General features: G+C 41.4%; 1 protein-coding gene across 2 annotated transcripts in view; it reads left to right on the top strand.

Annotated features, from left to right (window-relative positions):
• Positions 1-9,123, top strand: part of TRPM8 (transient receptor potential cation channel subfamily M member 8) — a 78,377-nt gene extending 69,254 nt beyond the window's left edge. The window contains exons 22-24 of one of the 2 annotated variants that reach the window (XM_004427705.2): positions 3,447-3,546; positions 4,605-4,638; positions 9,073-9,123. In XM_004427705.2, the coding sequence (XP_004427762.1) occupies positions 3,447-3,546; positions 4,605-4,638; positions 9,073-9,123 (185 nt within the window). Of the gene's footprint in view, positions 1-3,446; positions 3,638-4,604; positions 4,639-9,072 lie in introns of those variants that run through there. The other variant, XM_087424524.1, reaches the window with a different exon arrangement.
• The last annotated feature ends 3,580 nt before the right edge of the window (positions 9,124-12,703 follow it).

Here is a 12,703-nt window from a genome sequence, read left to right as displayed (position 1 = left end):
GGGATTCCTTAACTACATAGAAATGGAGACAAGATACTCACGAATGTGACCTTCAGTATTGGTCATAACAAACTTCTGTGCTATCCCATAACATCTGGTTTTTCAGAATCTAAGTGTGCCAACGACCCCCAACTCTTGTCACAGTTTAAAGAATCCTCATAGTCAACTCTTTTAACAACGTTATTTCAAGACATTAAATATCACTTCTGGGATGTCATTAGCTATCACACATGTGTAATTGCCTTTCTTAATAAGGAAAAGTGTTTTGACAATTTGGATAAGTTGCTGTCTTTCTCCCCATCATTTTGCCTTCGAAGACAAAGTGAGTCATTTTTAATGAAAATTCTTTGTAGCAGAGAAGGGAATTGGAAGTTGAGACCTGGAATTTAACTGTACTCAAAGACCATGCCCAAAGATCAGAGGCACGTAATGACGCGTCTCAGAACTGTCTTGGACTGTCCTGGGCGTTGTCATAGATGAGTGCCTATAGGACCTGTGGCGAAGGCTCAGGGGACAATCTGTGCCTTCAGTTTTGAAGGCAAATGCAAAGTAAATTAAGGAAATGAATTGGCAACTAAAGGCTCTGGCAACAAGTTTTATATATTTTCCTGAATGGTTCCAGAGAAAAACAAACAATGGATAAAAGTTGCAGGGAGGAAGATTTTGACTCAATATAAATTAAAAACAATGTCTAACAATTAATACTATCTGGGAAAAAACTGAATAGTCCTGTGAGTAGTGAATTCTCCATCATTAGTCAGGTTCCAGTTGGGGATGGACAGATGGAGGGGCTATGTGGGATGAAGGTCCACTCTCCAAGGATACATTGTGCTCAGTCCAGGATCAGTGGAACCGGGAAACTCAGTGTATAAGTAAGGACAAATCAGTCCTCCAGATTCAGGATTACGTTGCCCCAAAACTTATTTAATACTTAGGCACAATATGAACGTAAAAATGGAAATAAATCCCCCAATTTGGCCAGCAAATGGACAGGAGCTTCAGCTTGAAGAAGTAAACAGGTCAGAAATGAATGATCTTAGTTTGGACCCATCTCCCCCAGAGGGCCGTGGGAGAGTTACAACAAGTGGAGAAACAGACAGTGTGAGCTGTCAACATTCTCCCTCTTCAAACAGTTCTTATTCTCAGGAAGAAACCAAGAAGAGGGGGAAATGGGAGACCACAGAGGGACAGGCTCCTTCTCCACCCAATGTGCAGTAATGACAGGAGAGAGGAAGCTGAGAGCCCACTTTACTCACTGGACACTTCCCGAGGTGCCTGGTCACCGCCCGCACATATGTTTCTCCTTGGAGACCTCTAATTCAAGAAACCACAGCACTCTGTGGTTGCCAGAGCCTCTCACGATAATTCATTTCTTAAATTTACTTTGCATTGGCCTCCGACAATGGGGAAGTCATGGAATTTAAGCTTGAAATTGCCCCTCTTTGGAGAAAAATGCAAGATTTTTCAAATAACTTTCATAAAAGGTAGAATCCAAGCTTCCACTTTTGGTACTTTTTGGTGACATCTTCAAATAAGAAAAAAGTATGCTACCCAGTAATTGCATTTTTATAAAATTTTGTGTTTTTTCTGATTGAAAATGTAATCTATATTCGTTAATAGAACATTTGAAAAATATAGAAAAGCACAAATAAGAAAGAGCAGGAGCATATATAACCCACCATCCAGAGATAAATACTGTTAACATACTGGTATTTATTCTATCATTCTTGTATGGGTGTATAATAATGTGATTGTTCTGTGCATACATATTCATAATCTAATTTGTTCATTTAATTAATAATAATACACTGTGACCATCTTCCATAACCATAAATAGTAATCTACATGACAATTTTTAATACGGTAGAATATTCTGTATTAAAATATGGAATATTCCGTAGTCCGTATCGTATGGATGTACCATAATTAACTTAACCAATCCCTTGTTGTTAAACATGTAGATTGTTTTGACTTTTTTGTTATCATATAACACTATGTTAAACAGTTGTATGCATTCATTTTTGAGCACATCAGTGATTTTTTCCTTTGAGTTATTTCTAGAAGAGAAATTTCTAGATAAAGGGTATGTACACGTTTAAGTCTTTTGATACTGTCTGCCACCCCCTTCTCCACCTTCTTATCCCCCATCTTCCAAGGCTGTAACAATTTATAGAGTTTTCTTTGCCAACACAGGGTATAGTCATTACTGTAGACCCTGCTAATTTTCCAATTTGATTGTTGCAAATGCTATGTTACCTTTTCAACCAGCATTTCCTTGGCTGCTAAAGACGTTGGCTATTTTTTCTTGGTCGTTGTCATTCTTTCTCTTTGGCCATCTGTGTTCAGGAATGTCTGTCCTTTCTGTGTTGATTTTTAAATATTCCTATTGGGCTTCTACATACATTTTAGTTTGAGGAAAAGACGTTGGAAACAACTTTGCTAGGAAAAATACAGCGGAAAGAAATTCAGTTAGGAATTATTTTCTAAAGTGAATAATCACCATTTAAAAATAAATCCGTATTTGCTATGTAGGATTTGCTTCAATCCTGTCACTAGCATATGGCTCTGTCTTTGATTCCCAATTAATTCTTTTTAAATCCAGCAAGATCTTATAATTGTTCCTAAACTCTAACATGTCGATGAACAAATTTAAAAGATAATTTAAAAATGAAACTAGATAAATTGATTCCAAGTGGACACCTGCATGAACGTACATGCTTTCTTTTCCCCGTGAATTCATATGGAGGGCTGCTGTCCATTGCACTAGGACCTGCAACGCAGGTGTCTTGTTGATCTGTTCTTTGGTTTGCTCTGCCACCGGAAAGGCCCAGGCAACTGTAAGAAATAGAACTAAGAATCTTGCTGGAACATGCCCTAGTCCAGTTTTACGGCGTGCCCTGGCCTAGGTGAAAGGAGAAAACTAGACGTGAGAAATTTCCTTGAGTTCCACACCCAGATTGCGTATTTCAAGAAGGTGGGAACAAAGTCCAGGGCTTATTTGCCTCTCCTCCGAAGTTCCTACCCCAGTTTTAGGTTGAGAGCAGGCAATCCATCAGTGATTATCCATCTGAATGATCGGTTTAGCATTTTTTATCAATAAAATGGATGAGGAGCACCTATAAATGTAAGAACCAAATTCATTAGTGAAACGATTTTGCTAAGTCACGGAACACACAGACAGGCTGTAGATTGATCTCCACTTAGAGTAAAGATTGCATTCCTATTTCGTGCAGGCAGCTGCAATTCCTCATTGTTACCGAGAAATTCATTAATATTCCATCGCTCTGCTGCTGTCACTAGTAAGTAACATTGGTCAGATCAGCCTGTGCAAGACGAATCGAATTCTCCTGGTTTCGGAGTATCACAAAATGCCTGGCAGGTGTCGATTGAGGAGATAGGGGGCAAATGAAATGATTTGAATGTTTTTCTTTGTCTCATTATTCAAGGTTTCAAAAATGAAGACAACGAGACTCTGGCATGGGAGGGTGTCATGAAAGAAAATTACCTCGTCAAGATCAACACCAAAGCCAATGACACGTCAGAGGAGTATGTCAGTCGTTCATTTCTGCTTTGCAAGGCTCCCCTTGTATATGTAAGCCAGCAGAACATAGGCAGCTTATTTGAGCAAACTCTATGAAGAGAATTTACAGCAGAGAGCAATAGACCAAAAAGACATTACCCAGGGAGTTGAAGATGACAAACACATAAGCGTGTATTAGCCTTTCAAGAAGGGCAAAGCCACCCACCTACCATCCTGATTGTCCTTTAAGGCCCTCGGGAAGAAAGAGGTATTTGGAGTCTGCAGGGCAGGGCCTTGGAACCAGGTAACAAGGGCATGGGTCCCTCTGCCATGGCTGCAGAGGTGGATTTGGGAAGACCCACAGATCCTGGGCAGTGGGCATCATCTCGCAAGTGCCGCACATGTATCTCTGTGATAAAGATGTAGAGAGATCGGAAGATGGTAAAACTGGTGGATCTGTTGCAGACTGTCCCTGAGAAGTCCTGAGCGTCATTTATGAATCACATGGAGTTGTTATAAACATCCCATAGAACTAGATAAGTCTCTAAATCCATGGATGGTCCACAAGGAATGTGTTATGCAGGGAGTCTTGGAGCATGCCCTTCTTATTGTGCGGTTAACATGGTTAACAGTCAGAGCTCCAAACAAACCTCAAAATTCACTCTAACAAAAAAAGAGTAAATGTAAGCACAACAAATCCCTTGGTTAGGTTCAACACAGCTATTGGGACCCATGGGACGCATGGCATACTTTTTCTCCTTGAGTAACAAAGCAGATGCCCTAAGCTCTTCTCCGTTCCTAGACTCGGAGATCTAGATTTTGGAGGGGAAGGAAGGACCTTACAGGTCATCTCCCACCACCTCATCAGCCGAGGTAACATCCGTTTGCTGCACTTCTAACTGGCGAGAGGGCGAATTCTGCCTCGTTTGGGTATTAGGAAGAAAGTAAAAAAGACAAATGCAGCTGAGGTTTAGTTGAAAATGAAAATGATCTGTATTTTGTACTTTAAAAGACTGTAAAATGACTAATAGCTCTTTCTCAATCTCTCTCGGTCTCTTGTTCTCTTTTTTTAACTTCCTTGAAGAATGAGGCATCGATTTAGACAGCTGGATACAAAGGTATAGTCCTGTTAATAGTTTGGGAAATATACTTTTTATCTCTGTTATCTTTGAGCTCTCAGCTAGAGGCCAGTGATTACGGTCTGATAATAAAAAAGTTTAATTATTAAAAAAAAAAAAATAGGTGTGACCTTGTTCCACACTTAGCTTTCTTCATTCAGTGCGTAAGGTCTGGGTGCTGGAACGGAACTGCTTCTCAGATGCTCCCGCCCCACACGGGGAATAGTGCTGAAGTCCCAATTCCATGAACTCTAGAATCTTTTCTGTCTCTCTCTAACCCAGGACCCCTCTTCTCTTTCGCTTGGCTGTAGAGGCAGGTGTCAGATGCTTGCAAATATAGGGAACACTAGCGAGGCTCAGAGGAGCAGTGTGGGAGCCTGGGAGCCTCTATGCTGGTCTTCAGTACCACTCTAATTCATAACCTATTTAATTTAAAGGGCATTGCAAATACATGAACACACATTTGGGCGTTAGGCATAGGGAGAACGTGCTCACCTCCACCCTGAGCTGGGAAGCCAGAAATTATGATTAGATTCAGCAAAAATTATAATCGATTCATAAATGCTGGATCCCTATTAGGTTGTGAAGAGGAGATGATAGCTGCTGTTTTATCACGGTATTTTGAGAATGGCATCCTGGATGGTGGCATTCGTATTCCCTCCCAGTGCTATGAATTTGACTGCTGGGTAATAACCTGTCTGGTGTGGCAGCATCTCCAGCACCCAGTACTTGCCCATAGGAGGGTCTCAATGAATGTTTGTTGAATGAATAAATGAACAAAAGGTGCCCTTCATGGAGCTCCAACATAAGAATTTATGCAGTTCACAATTTCTTGTTGATTTATTTATGTGTTATTTACCATCAGCATTTTTGAAAACCAAGGCTGTTTTCATGGGCTTCACCTCCTGAATTCTGGTGGGTCGATGCCTGGTGCCTTCCTGCCTCCCCCTGCCCCGCCGAGTAGCTCTGTTCTTCCTTCCCCAGTCTTCCTCTCCTTCCCTTCCCCTGGAACTGCGGGCTGTATACATTGGCATCAACTACTCAGCCTGATGGTCCATTCTGCACTGACAATCGAATATTTCAGTCACAATTTGCTTTAGTTACCTGTTGCTGCATAGCAAACAGCCCTACACTTTAGTGGCTTCGAACAGCCGTTTTATTTTCCTCTTGTTTTGTGGATCAGAGTCTGGGAAGCGTTCAGCTGGATAGTTCTGCTTCGCGTTTTCTCAGCTGGGTTTCCTGGCCTGGATTCAGCTGGTGGTGAGGCCAGGGTCTGGCAAAGTGGCTTCTCTCTCACGTGTGATGTCTGATCCACATGGCTTGAACTTGTCACAGTGTGGTGGTCTCAGGGAAGTCCCCCTTCTTACATAGTGGCTGGCTTCCAAGAGTGAGGAAGCAGACACTGCCAGTGCTCTTAAAGTCTCAGCCTGGACCTGGCATGATGTCATTTCCACAGTCTATGGATCAAAGCCGTCCCTGGCCAGCCCAACTGAGGTGGGGGAGGAGTAACCCCTCTCGTGATGTGGGAGTGACACGTGTGTACGGGGAGAAAGGAACTGGTGGCAGCCGTCTTTGGAGACACGCTGTCACACAATAGTAGATCTTGTTACGGCTACTCTCATTCAGATGTACTGTTGCTAATTTTTAATTGAGGGGCTGGGAAGACTCCTATGTTATTAGAGTTGAGTATCTGTTCATGAACTATCGTGCTAGGATGTATATCGTGATTGCAATCAGTGGAGAGGGAAAAGAAAAGTGCTGGATATTTTTAAAGACTAGAGAAAATTTAAAGAATATTAAGAGAATGTATAAAATGAACAATAAGGTGTAGTACTGTAAGACTGAATATGTATATTAGACGTATATAATATTTAATGTATAATATATATAAAACCTTACCTGATTATTCACTTTTTCCATGACATATATTTATATTTAAATATATTGTCTGCTGCAACTGTGCCTCGGCCACATAGCAATAATATCTAGTGAGCACCAGTCACATACCAGGCATTGGGCTAAGTGCCATCAAAGCAGACGTGGCCCCCAAATTTCATGAATGGATCCTTTGTTAAATGGTTTGGGTATAGGAGCCTTTTCAAGCTGAATTATGTAGGATCGAACAGCAATAAGGATTTCCTCTGCAGTATCGGGCACGCATTCCAGATTGCCCGAGTCTGCAGTACTGGGAGCGGGGTCAGCAGCTGTGAAGGCTCTGAGTCCAGAGAAGCATGGCGTGTTCCAGGCAGCTAAGGAGGGGCCATGTGAACCAGGGAGCGCTGAGTGGGAGGAAGTGGGGAGGCTGGGTCATCCTGTGCGGGAACTTGCTGCCTCGTTAGAGCTGGATTTTATTCCGATGCAGGGGCAGCCTCTGGGGAGTTTTAGCCCGTGAGGGACATATCTGGCATGCTCCTTTCAAAGAACCCTCTGAGCGATCAGAGTGGCCACATAAGAGGGGCTTAAACAGTTTGGTTCGGGGAATAGAGGTGCTAGGGACTTGTCTAGGTTGTTGTGTTTGTAGAACACAATTTTTGTTTGTTTTGTTGTGTTGTTTTACTGTGGGTTCACTTGGGGTGGCTTTGGAGGGAGCTGATGGAAAGTCAATTTAGGGGTTGGGCTGGAGCTTCTGCAAGCCACGCCTTGGCGCTGACCCTGCTCTGGGGCCTGCAGACAATGGGCAGGATGGCAGCAACCATGGGCGGGGCAGAGAGGGACGGGGCAGGAGCCTCGGCCCTCTGGACACCTGTAAGGCCTGGGTCAGAGGTCGTTGAGAGAGCTGGGGCACTGCACAGCTGACTTGACTCCCAGGGGCCAGGGAGACCTCCCAACCACTGAGGGGCTGAGTGGGGCGACACCGTCAGTGGGGACAGTGGGCCTGAGCAGTGGGGTTGTGGGAGAGGGGGGCTGAGGGAGTCCCGAACCATTGAGGAAATCATAGTTGAAGGCTGTCCACTCATGTGTGCAAGCCAGGGGTCTCGGGGACCTCTGAGAAGTGCTTGCGGGTCCAATCCCCTTGGCATCCTCCTGGCTGTGGAGCTCAGCCCCTTTGCCGGTTCCCCCTAGAAGCGCACCTACATCACACATTGGATAGGTGTTAGAATTTGGGCGGATCCCAGGGAAGCCTCAAGCCGCACAGCACAGAGCCGCCGGCTGTCCCCCACGGGATTTCCTGCTTCTTTCCCCTTTCTCTCCTGATCCCAGTCCCTTCTCATCCTGCTCTCCTGCCCCTCTCTCTCCTTATTCCCTCCTCCATCCTCTCCCCGTCCTTTTCTGAGCAACAGAGAAGTCTGTGCTTTCCATCCGCAGGGAGCTTTAGGGATTGTCGTTGTTTCTTGAGCAAGCTCTCGGAGTCTTCCACCCCACTCTAAAGAGCTTGTTCAGGTCATTTTACTGCCGCCAAACACAGGGCTCTCCCAAAAGCTTCTCCAGTGAATAAAAACTTTCTCCATCTCATACCGGAAAACAGACTCATTCACAGTTGACCTTAAGTCTGTTAAGTAGGGAATCTTACATGCCTCTTTATTTTGGGCAGTGGTTTGCCCTTATTGGCTTCTTTTTGCTCTTTTTTAAAAAGAGTTAAATGAAGAGGTTATTACTGGAAGTAAGCCCGAGTTAAACACAGATTTTTCCTTGAGTGACATAGCAAGTTAGAGACCAACTGTACAGGAATTGCGTTATGTCCATAGCTTCTATCAAAAGTGCCAATATGGCGTGTCATTTAAAATGAGCTGCATGCATCTTGTGTAATAAACTTGTGAAATATGCATGTATCAAAAATAATTTTATTATGCCTTTTATTTAAATTGTTTTACTATTTATACTGCTTTGTTGTGAGGGGAGACACTTTATTTGCAAAAACTTGATTTATTAGTATTATATCATTTTAATTTTATTAGTATACTATCAAAGCAAAACTTTATCTTATAATTTTATTAGTATTAGTTACATGTAACATTATTATTTCTATACATTATTTCTCTGCGTTGTCAAAATCTATAATTTCTTGGTGGAAACATTAGTGATTTGCCTTTGAGTAAAGCTAATACTAATTGGTACTAATGATTATTTGCTAGTGAAATGATTTCAGAAAGCAAGCCGTAGGCATGGTCTGATCACGTCACGATCTAATATCACATGTCACTCATTCTACCCTATTCCGGGCATCTCTCATACTTGCTGTTTAATATATGCATCTGTTTCATAGAGTAATAATTTAAAAGTCATAGAGTAATGGAAAAGTCATGGAGTAATAATTTAAAATTTAAAATTGGAAAATTGATCTTAAGACCAGTGGAAAAGTCATAGAGTAGTAATTTAAAATTTAAAGTTGGAAAATTGATCTTAAGACCAATGAAAAAGTCATGGAGTAGTAATTTAAAATTTAAAGTTGGAAAATTGATCTTAAGATCAGGTCTGTTTTTTTCCCTTTCCAAGCTGAATGATCTCAAGGGTCTTCTGAAAGAGATTGCTAGTAAAATCAAATAAAACTGCATGGACTCTGATGGAGAAAAATCTAATTATAGCAAGGTAAGTTATTTTAATGTCTTTTTTTTTTCTCTGAAAAGTTACATATTTTAAGGCTAATTCAAAATCATGGTATTTTTATTAGTTATTTTATTTTCAAATATTATCAGATTTGAAAACCATGCATTATGTAAAAAATGCAAACAATACAGGGATATAGGAAGGAAGAGGTGGAAGCCCCTTCTCACATTAATTTCCCCACCAAATTTTGCTCCCTGCCAGAGGTTAGCACAGCTAGCAGTAGGGTCCAAGTATCCTTTCGGATCTTTTAAAAGCACTTGCAAACTATGCAACTGTTTTGGCATTAATGGAATCAAGGTCACACTGATCTAAGATTTGTTTTTTTTTTCCTTACTTTAACTCTCTGTTATGGATATCTTTACGGATCAGTGCCTAAAACACGTACCTCGTTCTCACGATACATTATTTATGTTTATTACTATGGAATATACAAATGTATGTTGATCACATTTTTACTACCAAAATGTTTTAGTAAGGCATTCAAGGTTTTTAGCAATAGCTCATTTGCACAATAAAAATGTAATTCAGAGCCAGCCCGGTGGCATAGCGGTTAAGTGCGCGCGCTCTGCTGTGGCGGACCGGGTTCGGATCCTGGGCGCGCACTGACGCACTGCTTGTCAAGCCATGCTGTGGTGGTGTCCCACATAAAGTGGAGGAAGATGGGCACGGATGTTAGCCCAGGGCCAGTCTTCCTCAGCAAAAAGAGGAGGATTGGCAGATGTTAGCTCAGGGCTGATCTTCCTCACTAAATAAATAAATAAATAAATAAATAAATAAATAAATAAATAAAAATAAAAATGTAATTCAATTAACTGGCAAAATGCAACCCAAGACATGGCTCCATGATCTTACCATTTGCTTTAATTGTGTCCCATTACCTGTCTCCATTCTGAAACCAAATGTTAAAAAGGTTGTTAGGGACACGTGGAGCTAGGAGAAAACAGAATGGGCCTTCCGTTTGACTAGGATTTTTTGAGAAAGTGAATTGCAAGGAATGGAAACACAAGTAAGACTTCCTTTCTTCTCTCCTTCCGTCCTTCCTTCCATTCTTCCTTTATTCTTTCCTTCCTTCCTTCCTACCAAGAACTGTGCTGGGACCTGTGCTGGGGCTCAGACACTGATTACAGCCTGTGCACGAAATACTCAACTGCAGAAGTTCTCTCCACAGAGTGATTGTGTTATAGGGGTGATCATGTTGCATCAGGTCCCTTTCAGTATTTCTGGTCACTTAGTACTTTTCCTTGGGTTCTGAAAATTATAGATCATATTAAAAATCTCTCTATTATGGAGGACTTTGTTAGAGCAAGACTGATGCATACTTTATATAATCTGAAAGATGGGTATAGCTCCCGAGTTGCTCAAGAAAGTAAACCTCCACATATTTAGGAAGAATGTATTTCAACTCTTTCATAATGGTATTTAATGAAAATAATATTATACCTTACAATAAATTATAATCTGAGTTTTGAAACATTTGCCATTTTCTTTAATTTATGAGCTGAAATATAGAAAAAGCAATCAAGAAGAGACAAAACAATTAAAAATTATTTTTAAAAACCAGAAAGGTGTAATAATCAGAAAAGATTCAAAATGAGATGTGAACATCCACCTTTTCAAGCTCTAATCTCACCTCTCGTTCTCTTTCAAATGTGTTGACTGTGAGTAAAATGAGCAGACAGACTGGCTTCTTATCAACTTGCCCTTTGCTTAAACTGAAATTTTTATGAATATATGGAGAGTTAATTAATTGGTGAATGAACATGTGTTGGGAGAAGGGCCCATTTCTCTGTGGGCCGTCAATGAGTGAAAGAGGATGAGAGGAAGAGCCTCTGAGGAAACAGATGCCCCATAAATTCTTCTTCTTCTTTTTTTTTTCGTGAGGAAGATCAGCCCTGTGCTAACATCTGCCAATCCTCCTCTTTTTTTGCTGAGGAAGATTGGCCCTGGGCTAACATCTCTGTCCATCTTCCTCCACTTTATATGGGACGCCGCCACAGCATGGCTTGACAAGTGGTGTGTCGGTGCGCGCCCGGGGTCCAAACCGGCGAACCCCGGGCCGCCGCACCAGAGCGTGCACACTTAACCGCTTGCGCCACCGGGCCGGCCCCAAACCATGTAAATTCTTAAGCACTGATATCTTTAGACACAATGAACTTGGCATGTCCATTTTTTTTTTTTTTTTTGTATACTTTCTTCTGGATATAAGATCCACTTTCTTTTTTTGGTGTTGTCTGTCTGGCATATCCTTAAGAAGTTCTCTGAAAATGTAATTTTAGTGGCAACCAGCTACATGCTGCTAAAACATTATTCTTCTAGTTATTCCTTGATACTTTTTTGTCTAGAGGGGTGAGGGTAATCTTTCCTTGAGGTAGGGCCAAGGGAAGAGAGTGACACCCAGATGGGAGTGAACTGGCACCGGTGGAGGTAAGTCAGGGAACTGACACTCTGGGACAAGTCTTTACCAATGTGCCCATCTGGGTTCTCCATCCCTGCATCAGCCTTTGATCCAGTAACTTGGGATGAAATAAATAAACGATTGTACATATATTTTTCTTTCTTCCACACTAAGGTGGAAAGGAAATAAGAACCAGGAAGAGAGTATAGCCGTTTGTTTTTTCATACGTTTATACTTAGGAGTGGGCACCTTCCCTGAGGACCATGAGGGAAGTAAGGTAACTGGAAATTGTTTGATACCTACAAAATAATCCATTGATTCTTGTATTTGTTGCACTTAAATTCTTGTTCAGTGAAAGAATTTGAGGTTCCTTTGGGAGTCATCATAAAACTATTTAGAAAAATTATTGCAGTTCTTAACTTTATTATAATCAACTCACCCTTTTATTTATGCAGAAGCTACTCAGCAAATAAAGCCCTTAGAAACATTTTGGGTCTTAATCTAGACTGAATGAGTTGTGCCTCGACCACTCAACTGTAGTCATTCCATTCATACTAGCAAGTTGATCAGAACTCACATCTTTAAGAGAAAAAAATGGTCTTGTAGCCAGTTCAATACCAAAAGAAAATCTCTCAATTTTTGGTAGTATATTTGGACCCATGGCCAGTATATCACCAATATATTTTGAAGCAAATCATATCCTGAGAATGAAAGTGGGAAATCAATTCTTAACACCATGTTCTTTCTCTGTTTTCACAGGTCATCTCAGACATCTTAAATGGGAAAGTTTTAAGGAATGCTGATGGATGAACAATTTGTTATTGACCGCTAACTGAGATTGTTCAGGCCCTGGGTACACAGCAGATGGTTTTAATCACTCTAGCATGCTCAAATCTGAGAACAAAACGTGTGATTGATTTCACACGTGAAGATGGACATAAAGGAAGGACATTTCCTACGATAGGATCCCCCTGAAAGCTGCCCTGTTACCTTGAGGCTCAGTGACTAGTACTTGCTGTTGATTGTTTTAAAGTGTGTTCCTGCATCCTCCTTTTTCCTTCACTTTTCTTACTTTTACCCCATGCCTCTTATAGAACATCTCTCCTAGGAATGAGAACCTGGTCA

The sequence above is a fragment of the Ceratotherium simum genome, chromosome 37 (genome assembly GCF_057802395.1).
Source record: "Ceratotherium simum simum isolate JZ-2026a chromosome 37, ASM5780239v1, whole genome shotgun sequence".
Taxonomy (NCBI): domain Eukaryota; kingdom Metazoa; phylum Chordata; class Mammalia; order Perissodactyla; family Rhinocerotidae; genus Ceratotherium; species Ceratotherium simum.
The sequence above is the reverse complement of the archived record's forward strand: the minus strand, read 5'-3'. Positions and strand labels throughout refer to the sequence as shown.